Source organism: Harpia harpyja, chromosome 8, assembly GCF_026419915.1.
Source record: "Harpia harpyja isolate bHarHar1 chromosome 8, bHarHar1 primary haplotype, whole genome shotgun sequence".
NCBI lineage: Eukaryota > Metazoa > Chordata > Aves > Accipitriformes > Accipitridae > Harpia > Harpia harpyja.
Genome location: NC_068947.1, coordinates 44,505,824 through 44,523,729, shown reverse-complemented (window position 1 = coordinate 44,523,729; position 17,906 = coordinate 44,505,824). Strand labels below are relative to the sequence as shown.

At 41.8% G+C, this 17,906-nt stretch overlaps 1 protein-coding gene across 1 annotated transcript; it reads left to right on the top strand.

Annotated features, from left to right (window-relative positions):
* Window positions 1–2,820: 2,820 nt before the first annotated feature.
* On the top strand, window positions 2,821–15,444 carry NIT2 (nitrilase family member 2). The gene is made up of 10 exons (XM_052794773.1): window positions 2,821–2,891; window positions 5,172–5,290; window positions 8,925–9,045; window positions 9,164–9,252; window positions 10,823–10,916; window positions 11,897–11,971; window positions 12,418–12,496; window positions 13,140–13,238; window positions 14,307–14,362; window positions 14,736–15,444. The coding sequence occupies exons 1-10, from the start codon at window positions 2,864–2,866 to the stop codon at window positions 14,822–14,824; spliced, it is 849 nt and encodes a 282-aa protein (XP_052650733.1). The 5' UTR covers window positions 2,821–2,863; the 3' UTR covers window positions 14,825–15,444.
* Window positions 15,445–17,906: the final 2,462 nt, after the last annotated feature.

Here is a 17,906-nt window from a genome sequence, read left to right as displayed (position 1 = left end):
CTTGTTCTGTCAGAAAGCATTTAGTTGCATGCTGTGTGAATTCTCTGAAGCAATTAACAGTTTTTCCTAAAGGTATTTTGCAAATGGAAGTGAATTTGATCTTTGGAGTAGTAGCAGCTGATTATGGATCATAGGAAGCTACTGTCAGTGACATCTTAATGTAAGTATTTTGGAATTTAGACCAAGACTAATTTCATTAAATACTTTGGGGTAAGCATTCATAGAAAGGTCAAAATGAGTTAACAAATGGTCAAATTATAGAGGGGGTCTCTGCAAAAAATTCCAGACTTCTCAGCATCATATTTTTGTATTATGAAAATGTTGATAACATGGTACAACAAATTTCTCCTAGTCATTGGACGGGGGGATTGTGAAAAGTACCCAAATATACCTGTTTAACAACTGAGTGTATTAAATATGGAAAGTAGGTAATGCGTATGCTTCTCTATGAGGACAACAAATACAGACCTTTTAAATCTACAGTGAGTAAAGCTACAGTAAGTCAATTCTTAAATCTCTTCTGTGTAGAAATGTATAATCCAAGCCATTAAGAGGCTAATTATTTGTAATTTTTAAGGCAATGTGCAAGTTATCAACAGACTTCCTATCTCACAAACCTCAGTCCAAACTATGAATAATTTCAATGGTGTTTTATGCATATCTACCCACAATTTAAAGGCTACTTTTGCCTTATAGTGTACATATCTGTAGTTAGCGTGTTTGCTGCAAAACTTGTATTGCTAAGCAGAAATTCCAATTATAGTACTAGAGTGACGGTTTTTAAAAAGAAAAATCAAAATAGTCAGTATGCTACTTCTGTCCCTTTCATCTTCAAGGAATTTTGTTTTGTATTATTTGCCAGAGGTTTGCAGGCTCTTGGTTTTTTTTGCACACACTGCTGTCTATATTGTTGAATATGATGGCTGCTGTGTTGCTGGGATTTTAATTTGTATTTATTTTGGTAATAGAAACGAGGTCTGTAGCAGGAAAGAAACACTCTTCTCAGAGTAAGCTTTCCTGCCAAATGGAAGCCCTTACCTTTGTATTTCATAGCCAGGGTCAGTGCTTCTGTGCTCGCTGATGGCTCTTCAGCTGGCTCACAGATTCTTTTAGATTCTGATCTGTATGAGAATTTGTACAAAACTTTACATGTATTACCCACGAAAAATACTCTTGACTGTGGAGATGCAATTTTATTTACATTGCCTTCTCCATATGCAAGTAAAGATCACTTGCTGTTCTTTCAGTTCCTGTTACACATGGGTCTCAGCAGTGTTTGTAGCTTTTCCTTCCAAGTGCATTTCAGCTGTAGTTTCAAACCTTTTGATACTGTCAAATAACCTTTTTCAATATAGGCATAGTCTACGGAATGGCTGGAAAGTTTCCCCTTTTGGGGAAGGAGGGGGGTGATAGTGTGTAAGTTGTTCTTTTGGGTATATTTAGTGCTTTCAGATATTTTTGTTTTGAACCTTGACAAACACACTATTATCTCTCTGAACCATGGGAAACACTGGGGTTTTAGCCTGTGTTTTTCACCTTGAAGGGATGATACTGCTTCACTCCTTATTTTCTTATTTTGTGCGCTGCCCTAAACCTTGTGTGAACTCAGGAGACAGCCGTTCTTCACACCTGGAGTCCTGCAAGGTGTGCTGTTCAAAAAAAAAAAAAACCAACTTTGTATATGCTGTTTCTGCTACCATGGGCATGTGTAAAAGGGAGGGAGGCCTGCCAAAGTGCTGCTGGATCCCCTCCTCATCTGCAGTTGTCCACTGCCAGTAATTCTTCCATCCTTTGCCTTGCTCAGTTTGGAATGAGGTGCTCCCTTTCCTACTCCAAAGGGTTAGATTGAACAGTGTTTCTGTTGAAGGAAGGTTTGTAACTGCTGCACACAGTGGTGGTTGTGCATTTTATGGTGGTTGCATACTTCTCCTCCTTTCTTTCTTGCATGTTTCCTGAAAGTGGCTTCAGCCCAACATGTGTAAGAGATTGGTCACCCTGGGTTACCCACTTTGTTTTATCTTTGCCCCTTCTGCTGTCGTGTGCTTTCAACTTGTGGAGATATTCTTGCGTGAGAAATACTGCCTCTACCCAACATGAATCTACAGTTCTACAAACATGCTTTTAAAAAGCCTGAGACTGCGGCCTCACGTGTATATTTTACAATGTTCTGTGTTGAGTAACAGGGAGCACTCAGTGTTTAGTAATAAAACCAGCATGGCAGTTAGCATATTGGTTTCTACCTTAGAAAATGCTGCACTTGTAAAAAGATGGGAATGTGCCAGGTGAAGGAGTTACCTGTAAACTGCTAGAGATCTCTTGGGACGAGCCCTTAACAAATTCAGGGCTGCTACCCATCACATGGGGCTGGAAAAATGCCATGTCAGCACATCAGCTCTGGGCCCAGCACCAAGAGATGTAGATGCACAGCTGTTTTTGCCGAGTGCTGAACTGGCACTGGAGGAGTACTCCCAGCTCCCTGCCATCCACTGGGGTTACGTAGGGGGGAAGGCTCGGCAGCCATTTGGGGTTGGGGTATGTCATCCCCTCCTCGTTCCTGCTCTGAAGGTAGGCTGCGCTGCTCCCTCGAGCTCTGTCAGCAAAACTGCGTGGGGAAGTGCTGTGAAATCGGGTCAAGGAACTGGCCAGACTTTTTAAAAGCAGTATAGGCGTAGTTTTTAAACAAATCCCGCCGCAGGCCCTGCCGGAGAGGCGCTCCCCTTTCCTGCCGGGGCAGTGGCAGCCGCAGCCGCAGCCGCAGCCGGGGCGGGACTACATTTCCCAGCAGCCCCCTGCCCGGTGCCCGCACGCATGCGCCCTGCCGGGCCGCCCCGCTCTATAAGGGAGGAGCCGGGGCCGTGTGGGGATGCGGGCGGCGCGCGGAGCCATGGCCAGTGAGTGGCGGCGTGCGCGGAGGAACGGTTACTTCCTCTCCTACCTCTCCTCCTCCTCCTCGTACTCCCTCCCGGCCCGGTCCCGGCCGGCGACGTGGGGAAAAGGGCCGACATGGGGTTGAACTCGCCCTTCTAGCGGAGCTCCGGCCTCCCGCCCCGGGCCTCAGCCGGTGAGAAGGGCCGCGGCGCAGTGCCGGCTTCCCCGCTGGCCCCGGGGTTCGCCGCGGAGTCACCGCCTCCCCCGGGGGCCGCCCTCAGCCGCTGCCGGCCCCCGCTTCTCCCCAGCGGGCCCTTATCCTCTTACCTGGCCGTGGGGACGGGCCGGGGGCTGGCTGCTGCCGCGGCCAGTAGTCTCCGGGCCTAGTCCGGGCCGGAAAGGCCTCGGCCCTGGGTGTGCTGTCTCTGAGCCTTCGAAGGGGTGTCAAATAATTAAGGTCCTAGAGGGAGCTGCCCTGGGCACGCTGGCTTTGTAATGGCCTGGTAGGGAACGCCTGCCATGCTTCTGTCGGTACTGCTGCAACTGTCAGTTTGTCGGGAAGCTTGATCTGAACAAACGGGACGTGCTGAGCTTCTGGTTTTCCAAAAATACGTGTTTCATAGTGATACAAATACGAACCAGTGTTGTACCCCGATATGCTTTTACCTGGTTGTGGTTTGCATTGCTATAGGCTTATCCTAAGAATTGCTTTTAAAGAAGTTTTTGAGGCAGCTTAGCAAGGCCAGAAGAGGAGATCTTGGGCCTTTACAGCACTGTTGCACATTTCTCTGTCTTTCTATTACTTCTACGCCTCAACGCTAATTTTAAACAAAACTGTGGGTACAAGTACAGGTATTCTGTTGTGGCTGACCTTTAATTCTGCCCTTTAACAAACTCCAAACCCGAGGCATGGGGAAAATAAGATTAATGGTTTCCTGGTGGTTTAAACATTATGCAAAGGAAGTTAGTTAAAATTTTTCCTGGTAGGTGCTCTTTTGGTTTTCTTGCAAAAGTGACTTTATGCTGAAATGTAAATCTTTAAGTGTCCAATTTCTCTGAGCTAAAACACATTCCACAAATATGGGAAAGTTTTAGACAGATTCCCAGTATAGTTATCTATGTGTGTCTGGAAGCTAACTATGGTGATATCTGTTCAAAATCTCAGTGAAGCTTTGTTTACTCAATAAACCAAATATTAAGAGTCTCTCATGTGAAGAGTGGCAAAGTGAGCAGTTAATCATTTGCTTAACCTCTAGAAATTAGCTGCTTAGCTACTGAAGTGAGATCTAAAGTAGGAAGAAAGATATTCTGCCTTGACTGTTCCTGACCAGATCTCATCTTCACTTGAATCAGTTCGTTCTGTTTCCCTGACCACTGAGGCTGTGTTGCTTGCTACTTTTTCTTTATCCCGTAGTGGTCTTTGACTGTATGGCAGGGGAGTTTTCCAGAGAAGAGAGGTGCTTTGAAACTGAGGTACTTTTCTATGAAGTCAGAGCGTTGTTTATTTTTTAAAAGGAGATGGTTCTACCTGATCAGGATGTGTTTTCCTACAGCCCAAGGTACTAGGAGATTCATGGAAGGAAGTCCAAGGGGTGTGCACAAAACCTGGTTTGATCTCTCCCACTTGCGTACTTCAAGATCCTGCAAATATAAATCCTGCTTAGCCACAGTAGAGACAGTGTTGATAACACTTGCGATTGTCCCTTGGCTAGAAACCAAATTGCGAGGAAATGATCAGGAAAGATGTTACCTTTATGGTTTTTTTTATAGCCATTTCCCAGGCCAGGTGTGATTTGAGGGATAAAAGCAAACTATTCCCATATTTGATGCTTTTGGGATTATCCAATCATTTAGTTTGCTAGTGGCATTTTAGGACATGCAGTGCTCATCAGGCAACGGGTGCAACATAAAGATAGGCTCACAAAGCGTGTAGCAAACTGGGAAGGAAGAAGCAGGTCTAGGTTGACTAGTGGTCTCCCTTTCTGTCACACGGTATCTTACAGTAGAACTTAGGCTGGATACTGCCTAGGCTAAGTGTTACTAGCATGTGAACTCTCTCATCTTTGACCTGAGCAGAGTGACGGCTATGTATGGTTCCCATTAGCAAGCCTAGGTTTGAATGTTCTCCCTGTTTTAAGAGACTGTTTCCAGAGTCACAGACCACAGAATGAGTTGGAAGTGGGGTTTGTATATGTTAATAAATAAGCAAATTTATTTTGTTAAATGCACATTAGTGGATTCAAATTTTGAAGAGTTTTTCCTGGGGGAATTCTGCTGACTAATTTTCTTTTTTCTGCCATTAGACTTCCGCCTGGCTCTTATTCAGCTTCATGTATCTGCTGTTAAATCAGATAACCTTCAACGAGCCTGTGGACTGGTGAGAGAAGCATCAGCTAAAGGAGCAAAAGTTGTGGCTCTACCTGTGAGTAAAGATCATGGTCGCCTTAGCACCTATACCTCAACCCTTGGAAACCTCTTTCTAGTGTTAGTCATGCATTATATATTCCTGTTTCTCTCTGGATAGCTTAGATGCTGTATGAGACTCCAAAATAGGAAAAAAACAGGGGTTCTGTCTAGCAGCACACTTAAGAGGGGGGAAAACAAGAAGCAAAAAAAAAAAAGCAGGTTGTCTTTTTTGTGATATAAGATTCTGGTTAAGTTTGTGCTGGTTTAAATCGCAGGCAATTCCGTCACTGGTATGTTCTGAAGTCACAAAAGTGACACTGTGGTTTGAATCTTTGCAGAAGCTTTCTGTGCTAGAAATGTAGGAAAAGGCGATTTTCAGCTAAAGAATGTTGATACAAAGATGAAAGAAAACAAGTATACAGTGACTCTTTTTGCTATAATCATTCTAGATTAGATACTACATGAGAAACAAAATAGACTTAAGACATTTCCAGTGGGTCATTTGTGGCTGAATTATGATTAAAATGTATTCTCTTCTGATTTCCTCGTGTGGGAACATAAATAGCCACTTAAAATTACTGATCATTTTTTATTTACTTTTTGGACTTCAGCCATGATTACTGTGCTGAATTTTCATACAATGAGTGCGCTAGCAATGAGGTGACCTTCCCAGTGCAGATTTCAGCTTTTTTCCTCTGTTCCTGGGGATAAGTGTGTTTACCCTTGTGCCCTGCAGCATCTGACTCAGGGAGTGCAAAGTTCTTCTCTGAGTGAACTTTTGGTCTGAATGTTTTACACATAGAATGTTTTCCCTCCTGCTGTCACAGGCGAGGTCTTAAGCAACCCTCCCAGCTCCTCTGTGCTAACACAGCCCTTGTGTTGCAAATGTTACCTTTGATTATTCAGTCTGGGCCTCCTACATTGAGATTATTATTTGCTAGTTTCATCATGTGTACAAACATTGAGTTTTCCAGACCTAGTTGACGTACTTGCTTTGCCAATGGTAATTTATGCTTTTAGAGTAAAATTTGTCAAACAAGGGCAAGGTTTTTCAGAGACTTTTGGGAGGTAAATTTTGTGCTGGCATTAGGATGTGAGCATGAAATATTCTCTTCCCTCCACTTTTTTTTTTTTTTTTTTAAAGTCGCACTAGGTAAAGAACAAAACTAACTTGCACTGAGTATATAATCTACACCTTTGCAGAGGCATACGGCAGTTTTCCTGTGACATGTTAGCCTTGATGTGTTAAACTTTTTTCACTTCTGAACTAGGAAAAATTTGTGAGAGAAAAACAATTTGTAATGTTTATGGATAAGGAAATAAAAACAGAATCCTATTTGAATCTAGAAACTGATAGACAGCACTTCAAAGATCTGTCCCTGTATTCTTACCACTTTGGAGAGAATCATAGAATGATTTAGGTTGGAAAAGACCTTCAAAATCATCGAGTCCAACCATCATCCATGCCCACTAAACCATGTTCTGGAGTACCTTGTCTGTGTGCTTTTTTAATACCTCCAGGGATGGTGACTCAACCACTTCCCTGGGCAGCCTATTCCAATGTCTGACAACCCTCTCGGTAAAGAAATTTTTCCTAATATCCAACCTAAGTCTCCCTTGCCACAACTTGAGGCCATTTCCTCTCGTGCTATCACCAGCCACCTGACTACAACCCCCCTTCAGGTAGTTGTAGAGAGCTATACGGTCTCCCCTCAGCCTCCTCTTCTCCAGACTAAACAGCCCCGAACACAGTACTCGAGGTGCGGCCTCACCAGTGCCGAGTACAGGGGAACAATTGCTTCCCTGCTCCTGCTGGCCACGCTATTTCTGATACAAGCCAGGATGCCGTTGGCCCCCTTGGCCACCTGGGCACACTGCTGTCTCATATTCAGCCGGCTGTCAACCAGCACCCTCAGGTTCTTTTCCACCAGACAGCTTTCCAGCCACTCTTCCCCAAGCCTGTAGCGCTGCATGGGGTTGCCATGACCGAAGTGCAGGACCCGGCACTTGGCCTTGTTGAACTTCGTACGATTGGCCTCAGCCCACTGATCCAGCCTGTCCAGATCTCTCTGTAGAGCCTTCCCACCCTCAAGCAGATCGACCCTGCCTCCCAACTTGGTGTCGTCTGCAAACTTGCTGAGGGTGCACTTGATCCCCTCGTCCAAATCATCGATACAGATATTAAACAGAACGGGGCCCAACACCGAGCCTTGGGGAACGCCACTTGCGACCCGCCGCCAACTGGATTTCACCCCATTCACCACAACCCTCTGGGCTCATCCATCCAGCCAGGTTTTCACCCAGCGAGCACAGGACTAGGTGATCTGTGCAGACAGCCTGCAGTTTTGTTCCAGCATTAACTTAGGAACAGCCCCATGCACTGCTAGTGCAACCTTGCACAGAGCTCTGCCTGTTGTCTTGAGCCTACGGTTCCAGTACCACCCCCATTGACACTGCAAGCGGCAAGGTGAAGGTGGAGGCAGCTGGCATTGCTTTCATTTCCTTGAAGTTCAATCCAACTTTCAAAAGCGTGGGAAGCTCATTTGACAGCATGCGGAGACTTCCCTTCCTGCCTCTTCCATCTACAAATTCTGCTGTGGGTTAGTTGGTACCTGCTGGCCCAGTGTCTGTATACAGGGCAAAAACATCCATCCAGTTTTGGTTCAGTTATTCCAGTTCAGTAGAATCTACTACGGTTGTTAAGTTTGCTTGAGTGGTTAAGGCATAAATTTACTGTGCTATTCACAGCTTGATTTTTTTTTTTTTTTTTTTTTTTTTGGTCTTCGTACAACTTCTAGCAAGCAAAGGTAACAATTGAGACGGGTGCTTGGACTGGGAATCACTTGCTGAAGAGTAGGTGCTGGTACTGTTTGATAGCCCATTTGTGGCCTTCAGCTATACTCCTTTAGGGGACAAAAAAGTGTTGGGAATGGGGATGGCAAGCCTCACATCCTCACAGAGCCAGCAAATATAATGCACAGTAAGAGCTTTGGATATTTTGGCCATCTCAAATACTGCTAGCCACCTAGTTTAGGCATTTAAACTGCTCTGTTAATCTTACTGTCTAAAGATTACACGACTGGTTCTGAGGGATAGCAAATCTTTAACTAGAGCCTAGGACAGAAGACACTGTTCAGTTGTGAGGAAATGGTGTTTAAAGGATTGTTTTAGCAAAAGAATAAGTAATTTTGAGAAATGCATGCTTTTGCAAAGGTCCTTTTCAAAATGAAGAAATCATGGGCTGTGGACAAGCACAAGCACCTCACAGCTTTGAAAGGATCTGTTTAGCTTGTAACTTGGCAAATGAGCTAGGTGGAACTTGTTCCATTGTTCTGATGAGAACATCCCTTGCTAAGTGTAGACAGATAAATACGCTAGCCTTCTAACTTGCAGCTTACATGATACTCCTAGCTCATGTTATGTTTGGCACATGTTCACCAACACACCCACCACATTTTCTCTGATCGTTAAGTCTCTCTGGCCTCCTGATATTTTCTGATTTGCTTATTGAACTCCTGTAAAATAAACTCCTGTAACTAAAGATTGTATGAGAACATTGATAGAGAGAAGTTTGAAAGGTCAAGTACATCTCCTTGCAGTGGTGTTACTTGATTTTAATGTAATTTTTTTTCTTTTTTCCCTAACTCTAGGAATGCTTTAATTCTCCATACGGAACTCAGTACTTTAAGGAGTATGCAGAGAAGATCCCTGGCGAATCAACACAAATGCTCTCAGAAGTTGCAAAGGAGTGCAGCATATATCTCGTTGGAGGTAGTTTACTCTTAGTGACCATCTCATTGAGGGAAATACGGGCAATGTTTAATAGTGCCATTGGATCAAAATTCCATATAATACAGTGGGGGAAATCTTTGTTCTCACCTTTACAAAGGATCCATTCCAGAAGAGGATGATGGAAAACTGTATAATACATGTACTGTCTTTGGGCCTGATGGTGCTATATTGGCAAAGCATAGGAAGGTAAGATGGCAGAATATTGTTATTGAAAGGTTTCTCAGCAGTGTTGCACAAATGATTTCATCTGTGCCTAAAGGTGATGTGAATTAGTAGAAGCTTGCATTAATAATAAGTTGTGTACTGTCAGTAAAATTGCATGTAATTTTTATTTGAGACATGTACATACCCCTTCTAAAGGTGGTCATAAATTTGTTCTGGGTAAGGATGACAAAATGCAGAAGGCATGATGGGCTTTTCCCAGATGCTGGAAAAACTGTGGTAAAGAGTAAATCCTGATCCAACTCATCTGTGTACCTTGGTCTAGCTGTAAAATATAGTGCCACTTACATGGAATCAGGATCTTCCCTCAGGTTCCCAGTGGGTTTAGTCCTTCTGTTACCATAAATACTGTTCTTTACATACTTTTGTGTGCTATATGTATGATTAGTGCAGACAGCTGAAGTCCAAGTCCCATAGTTAAGCTGTGTCTGCTGTTTGTGGTTGATGCTTGCTTACTGTCGTCTTCCACCTAGACATTGCTTTGTGCCTTCCAAGAAACTACCTCCTATTCATAACTGTAGTTATGAGTGTAGTTTCTGTTAACCTGACTATGCATACAGGTATCATTCCTTAGGTGAACAACATCTTATTTCTTTCAAGGAAAAAACAAAAAAGAGAATGCAAGGTTACTTGGAACAAATAAGGTGGTGCAGGTATTAATTTATTTGGTGAACTGATTCTACACTTAGCTACACTGTTAGATTACTTTCTGAAGTACTATGTTGCCTTCCATCTATCATACCACAGCAGTCTGCAAGCCTGGTAGTTGTTTGTAGAATGAGTGCAGGCTTGTACTGTGTAAATATGAACAAATAATAATATAAAAACAGCTGTATTATTAGGAAGCTGTGGTCAGGATCAGAATCTTCGTTGCAAGGGAGCGATAAAGACTGTCTGCAGGGGCCAAGAGGCATCTGCATAGATGAAGTCATGGGAACTTTATGACTTGGTGAGGGTATTTTCTGGAGACGTTTTGCAGGAATGGGACTCAAATCTTAGAGAGGAAAATATCACCTGCTTTAACATACTTTAAAATCATCCTGGCAAATTCAAGATATTTTATATGTATCCTTTCTTTTGCAAAATTACTCATTAGATCAAGATATCTAGGTATTTTGCAGGGATTCTTTCCACGAAGAAGATATAGAGCCATACTCCAAAGTAATTGTAATATTTTTAGCTGTTTTTAACTACTCTCTATTACTGCATTGGAGAAGGACAGGGCATTCTAAACAGTATAAACATTTGATATGTGCATCACTTGGGTCACAAGGATTATATGTGTTGTCTAAAATGGCCAGTCTTTTTTTTTTTTTTTTTTTTAAATAACTTTAGATGTGTATTTCTGTAAAGAAGAAAACTGCTTTAAATCATCTTTAGGAGATCTCACAATCTTAAGCAATGTTTAGTTGGGATCCCAACAAAAGAGTAGTCTAGATAACAGTAACTAGGAAACACATGCCTAATAGAAAGATGCTCAAAGACCTAGCAGAGAAATTGTTATTAATTGTTATTAATCATACTATAATTACAGGTTCATTTGTTTGACATTAATGTTCCTGGAAAGATACAGTTCAAAGAGTCTGAAACACTGAGTCCAGGGAATAGTTTCTCCGTGTTTGATACTCGTGAGTATAAGACAAGCTCTCTCTTTAAGAAGCTCTACCACAATAACACTACAGTCATTCTGGAGTTCTCTTCCCCCCCCCCCCCCCCCCCCCCCGCAATGGATTTTTAGACTATCAGATTTATATTAGGCATTTGACAACCACGGCAAGTCTAGTTTAGGTTTGTTCCAAGCCTGTGGGTCACTTCTGAAACTTTTAAAAAGGCGATATGATTGCAAAAAGACAGAGCAGTAGAAAGTGTTGAAACATACATCATGGCGCTTCCCTTAATAAATAGTGGTCCTATTGATTTGTTAAAGAGAAGTTACTGTATTTTTTCATAGCAGTTACCTCTTTAAAATGATTATTACAAAACATGGCTTGGAAAAGAATATGTGGCAAACAGCTACACTGGCACATTGTTTCATGTGAGGATGATAACAATGGAGACAATTAACTGTAAATCCCATTCCAACATTCTTGAATGAACCACATCAGATAAAAAAGCAAGACACCTACTCCCCCCACTACCATTGTTCAAAAATTAACACATCCTGTTTACTGAGCTCTCTGAAGAGTCTCATCTCCCATGGTCACTTTTTCCTCCTTGCAATGTGCATGCTGTAAGAAACTACATGACTGTATTGTTTCTTTAGTCCATGAAGAGCAGTGTGTGCTTTCTTTTCTTGAAAACAATTGAAAAACCTGCAGCTAAATCAGAGAGGAACACATTACACAGAGACCTGATATAACATGATCTTGTGGAAATGGCTGTTGTTAAAGGGTAGATAAGACTGCTTCTCACAGTCTTCCTCTCATCATGAAGCATGAATTCTCCCCCACAAATAGCCAATGCTTGTTACAGATAAGGATACACATTTAAATATAGCTCCTCTTGTTACTGTGAGACACATAAAATAACAGCTGGCAGGATGGCTTGTGATTGCTTTTGTGTACTTGTGATAGCGATATGACTGTTGTCTCTTGTGTTTTGAGAACAGCATACTGTAAAGTAGGCCTGGGCATCTGCTATGATATCAGATTTGCTGAGATGGCTCAAATCTACGGACAGAAAGGTGAGGCTGGGTCACCTACTGGAGCATGGTTAGCCCTAAGGCCTGAACTATGCAGGGCCGTTTCAGGGTGGTATGTGCTGGGCAGTCTGTGTGATCAGGCACTCTTATTCTCACCTAGTAACACCAAATGCATCTTGTGGCCAAGACTTTGTTATTCAAATGAGTGTCTGTTCTCCCTGAGTAAAGTAACAATCATTTCCTGATACACAGTTGCTGATGGAGTGATGGAGATGGGTATATCCCAACACTTGGTAATGTATCACAGGCCTTTGCTGACGTAAATATCACCCATGTCATGCATGAACAGGCTTTATTTGGTTCCATTTTGGGCAGAGGTCAAGAAGTACTGAAAGAAACCTTGCCTTGAGTCTCAATGTGAAGGGCCATTCTAGGGTAAACCATCTTCTCCTTAGTGATGGTTGGGTTCTAATTTTCTTTTAACAAAGGTTGCCAGCTGCTGATATATCCAGGGGCTTTTAACCTGACAACAGGACCAGCTCATTGGGAACTGCTACAAAGGGGACGGTAAGACCAAAGTAACAGCTTATCCTTCTGTTCCAGAGGGAATTTAGCTCATGGAACTGAACTGTTCTTGTGTTCTAAATCACACTGTGCATCAGAAATGGTGCTGTAGGGCCACTCTGCTATTGGAGCTGCACCATTCCTCAAGCCTTCCCGGGGACACCAAAATGATTTTGCTGTCAAGGAGAAAAGCAGGAAATGCTTATCCTTCATTCCTGCCCGGCCCTCCCCAGTTATGCCCTTTCAAGGACCTTTCCCCCATGGCTCTGTAAGCACCCTTCACACACAAACTTCTAGACAGAAGAGCCAGTAACCATTTGAGAACTGCTCTAATTACACACAGAAATAGACTCCAAGATTCCTGAATGCCGTATTATTTATTCATTTGGTCAGCTTCAATCAACTTTTCTACATACTGAATGAACGTGTAATTCATTCTGCCAACTCTGGAGCAGGTGCTAGAGACTTCTTTCCAGGCTCTGCTTTCTCTGACCTTCATATCATTTACAATTTTGGCTAGTCCTTAGGAGGATGTATAGCTTGCCTTTCAGAGTGAATTCTTTCTCTTCAGCTTAATTAATTAGTGGTATAAAAAAAAAATTCTACTCACTTTTTCCCCCCTTCCCTCATCTTTCTGTGAACACAGAGCTGTTGATAATCAAGTCTACGTAGCTACAGTATCTCCTGCTAGAGACGAAAAAGCATCCTATGTTGCCTGGGGACACAGCACTGTAGTAAATCCATGGTGAGTTCAGAAAAAAAAAACCAAATCCACTTTTTCTTGGTTAAAAAAATGTTTTACTTAGTCACATTTCAGTCCCACATTTCCATCTACTCTTAAAAAATGTTGTAAGTTCCTGGTAAAAAGCACCTGAGACTTAAGCCTACATTCTCAAAATCATCCTTTAAAACTGTCTGACTGAAAGACAAGAAACTAAAACTAGTTTAACAGTATGTATTCTTTTTGGTAGCAAAGAAGATACCTAGTACTAGTATTTAGCATTAGTTAAGCTGCTGACCTTTTCAACTTCTCCCTGAAGTGCAGTCTATTATATACAATGCATTATGGTAATTCTCTGTGCAGAACTAAACCATCTTAAACAGCTTGCACAAAACTATTTCATTTCCTCAAAGAACAACACTGCTTTGACATAAGAAAGAACAAGAATGTTTTCAGCTAGATAAGAGACATATTCTAACTTAAGCAGAAGTCACACAGGAGGTAAAAGTGACCAAATCTTCAGGAAGTTATTTTCCTTTCAAATAAATCCACAGATAGTTCTCTTCCAGGTGACTGCAAAGTAAGAAAAGCTTTATCTATGTCTTGAGCTTTTAACTTTATATGATGAAAGCAGTGACAGAACACCTAGTGGGAGACATGATAAATAATGTGCAGTAGCTCATGCAGAGTGAAAGTCTACTCCTATTAAAAGTCAGGAGGATCTGAAAGGAGAAAGTGTTAGTCTTTGCCATAGATGTTTGTCCCTGGTGAAGTTGTTTCTTTCCCCTTGAGGTATATTGCATGCTTGCATGCACTGGTTCTCATAGTTGCTCTTACCATGATTCTTGATCTTCAGAAACATACTTATGTTAAGTATGTATGTGTCACATATATAATGTGCCACATATAAAGCCTGGAAGCTATTTCTATCATGCTAGAGTTACAAATTATGGTGCTATTTTTAGGACAGCCCTGTCTTTATAGCCATAGACATCAAGGGTAGGAACTCCCTTTTGTACAAACAGCAGCAACTGGACTGATGCCTTGAGACCTTTGTGTTAATGCTGTGAACAAATGTGCTTAATTTTGCAGGGGTGAAGTCATAGCCAAAGCTGGGGCTGAGGAAGCAGTTATATACACAGACATAGGTAAGCCTAAAAGGTTTTTTTCCTGCTTTCTCTCTCGAGTACTGGTCATGAGTCTAAGAAGAAACAGCTTAAGTCTGTGGGCTTGCACATGCAATTACAGATGATGCAATGTTCCCATCCCTTCTCCACCTTTGCTAGATTAAATCAAGAACAAGCAGCACTTGACTATACTCTTCTAGCTTCCTTACTTATGAGGAAGCCGTCATCTTAGGAAAGAGCAAAGGTGAGGCTTCCTTCAGCCCTGGCTGCCCAGTTGCAGTGCCCTACAGACCCATTCTCCATGAAAGCTGCTCTTTCCCCTGCCTTACCTCTGAGCAAGTCAGGAGCTTTCCTTTTTGATTGCTGTTCTAATAGTTTTCTTCCCCCCCTGCAGATTTGAAGAAACTCGCAGAAATACGTCAGCAAATTCCTATTTTAAGCCAGAAGCGTCATGATCTCTATGGCATAGAGATGAAAAAGTGAAGCTGGGTGAACAGGGAAGGTTCAGTTGGCACAACGGCTGCTGCTTTCATCTTCAAAAGGATTCCCTTACTAGTTGCTCCACAATCCACTGCTAAAGGTGCCAGCTAATAAAAAAAAAAAACAAAACCCAAACCTTGGTGGTGCAATTCTAAAATTGATTCAAATACAACTTTTATATCTCCTCTCCTACTTCAGTATTTTCTAGTATTTTACAGCTAGGATAAAGATGGAGGTGAAATCAGTTCAACACAGTAGAAGTTAACATTGCTTTTTATGCATCACAATATTTTAGTTACCTTTTGGGGGCTTTTTTGTAGAACATAGAAATGGGAACCTTGTTCTCTCTGGAAATCCTCTGAAGTCAGCTTTGGTATTATGAATTTTTCAGTGGATTATTGGATAATCTAGAAGCATGATTCTTCCACTTTTGTCCTTCGTAGTTGTATATGCCTTAACAAAGTTCTTTGAATGCCCAACTTCTAACTTGGAAAGTTTAAAATTTAACACAGTAAGCAAAACAGGCCAAATTCTGCCAGACAGAACTACTACGTCTAGAAGAATCTGTAACAGGTTTTGGTTCATGTGTCTTGCCTGGAATATATGTTACTAAATTCTCCTTATTGCAATTCCTGTTTATTACTGAAGTGATGCAGGTTACTGTTTTGTTAAAGCAATTCACATGTCACCACACCTTTGCTCTATATACTGCTTCCTTAATATAACGTCTGAATGGGCTTTAATTCTGCTGCCTGGCAGTCTTTACCTGAAAAGGCTGAGGGGAGTCAGTCAAAAGGGTTAGAAAACTTGTTGCACTAAGTCTTTCTGCCCAGTCTTCCAGAAGACAGATACTAGAATTGCTCAATGTTTAAATGCATTATTGCTACCATAGGCCACCTCCCATCAGCTGCATGGGAAACACTCCTTACTTCATTGCTCTTGATGAGGAGACTTAAACTGATTATTAAAGATGGCTTTAAAATACTGAAAACCAGCCTGGCATGGTGTAGTTTTGTTGTTTGGGGTTTTTTCTTAGAAGGAAGACACCTTGGTACTTCTAATGTAAAAAGATAAGCATTTGCAAATGGCATTTTTTTTTCTCCTTGGGATGAAAAAAAGCAGCAACTATAACTATTCAGCCTTTACCACTAGGCTTTAGTTTTCCAGCAGCAAAAGTGATAAAGCAATAAGGCTAAAGATTTCAAAATACAAAAATGGGAGGAGGGAAAGAAGGTTTTGTCTTGCTCTAGCTAACCACCAGTTTGCCCCAGACCCGCCTTACCTTTTTATTCATGTTTGCACATCCTCCTTTTCCCACAACTGCTCTCTTGACTTTTTCTTTTTTTAATGTTCTTTTGAATTCTCTGGAATGAGCTAGGTGTATGTTTTATAGAGGAAAATCAATGGTTAAATTAAGCCAAACCCTGAGGAATCTTTCCCCTCAAAAGACAGGTCACACCATTCCACTCGGTGGCATCATTTACTCCAGCAGGCATTTTTTGGTCTGTACTTTTCACTGCATTTTGGTGTACATACTGTACTGGAACTCTTAAGAAACAAGCCACAGAGCATAAGGTGAAACGAAGATTTATTTGTTGAAAAATAAATATAAAAAAATTAACAATTTACCATTCGAGTCAAGTCTCCTGCATTAGATTAGTGCCTCCCACATACTCAACAATCTGCATCCATGATGGCCATCACTGGGCTCCCACTTCTAACTCATAGCAACTATTATACATCCATTTTTCTAAACTACGCCATCTGTCTTTCCCTCCCCTCTCTAATACTAGTTTAACATGCAGCAGAGCAAGAACTAAATACTACCTTTGGAGGACTAAAGCAGTGCAGGATTCTCATGGGCTGACCACTTAATTTAAAAAAATGCAAAGTGCAGTCTGCAACAGACAACAGAATCCATGGCCTGGACCCTCCTCCCTTGGCATCCCAAATGGAGAGAATGGATGAAAAGCTGTAGCAAGCTACTTTGGTGAACTCAGCTGAAGAGGTCACATGAGCTCAGTCCTCTTCAGTCTGTCAGGACAACGTCTAAGCACCTTGTTTTAGGAGGATCTTTTAGGGGTCTCCAGTGCAATCCACACAGAAGTGATACAAATGGGACTCTGAATTTTGGGGGGTTTCAATGAAAAAAAGTACACAATCAGTTCTCCGCTAGATAATACTTAAAGCAGTCAATACTCAATCTCTGTGTTGGTAGAAAACAGGCACTTTAAGTATCCATATTACACATATGCACCAGTATTCTGTAAGTATACAAAACCAGCCAGTAACAACCCTGAAACAGCTCCAGAATTTCAGCCTGCAAGAATTTAATTTTTTTCTAAATAAATGGCAGAAAACACGGTAATGCCTGTTGTATTGGGCAGTGTTATTACCACTGCAGCTGGGAAGCCTGGTTAAAGCTGCACATTCCAGAATAAGTTACAGTACAGCTCCTTAGTATATGTTAGTTCCCTCTTCACTTTCTATCTGCAATTAGATCCTAGTAATGCAAGTCACAACTTCTAATCTCCATTTTGGCAAACTTGTCTCTAACATGAAAAACAGGGATTTTACATAATCAGAATTAAGATGCAAGACAACTACATCTAGAAGCAACTTCCCAGAGTCTCTGACTGATAAACCTGATAAACACCAGGTTTATCCAAGTCTTCAGTACTAGCTTCCTATGTTATTTCAACATTTATTTTTTTTAAATAGCAGTAATACTTGTTTCACTTCAGCTCTCAATCCCTACTAAAGAAAGCTTTTCTCAAAGTCCACACGCCCACCTGGCTTAAAGCAACGCCTCAACTATATCAGCCATTTAAAAAAACCCCAAACCCTTCCACTAAAGGGATCCACCTGCATACACACATTAACAGGGTGTCAGCTACTCAGATTCCCAGCTTTCCTGGCTGGATTTCCTTTCCCCTGTAATCTTCAGCTCTCAAGATCATACCTCTGTGAGTGATGGAAGCAATCAGAGATAAGACGTGTTAATTCCGGGTCTCCTCCTCATTTTTTCTTAAAGGTTGAAGTGAGAGAAGATGACAGGGAGCCAGTCATTATTAGTTCTTCCTAG

Coding starts and splice junctions, on each gene's coding strand:
- NIT2 (XM_052794773.1), top strand. CDS start 2,864: ATGCGGGCGGCGCGCGGAGCCATGGCCA. Junction 5,291..8,924: donor CAAAAGTTGTGGCTCTACCT/GTGAGTAAAGAT, acceptor CCCTAACTCTAG/GAATGCTTTAATTCTCCATA. Junction 10,917..11,896: donor TTTCTCCGTGTTTGATACTC/GTGAGTATAAGA, acceptor TTTTGAGAACAG/CATACTGTAAAGTAGGCCTG.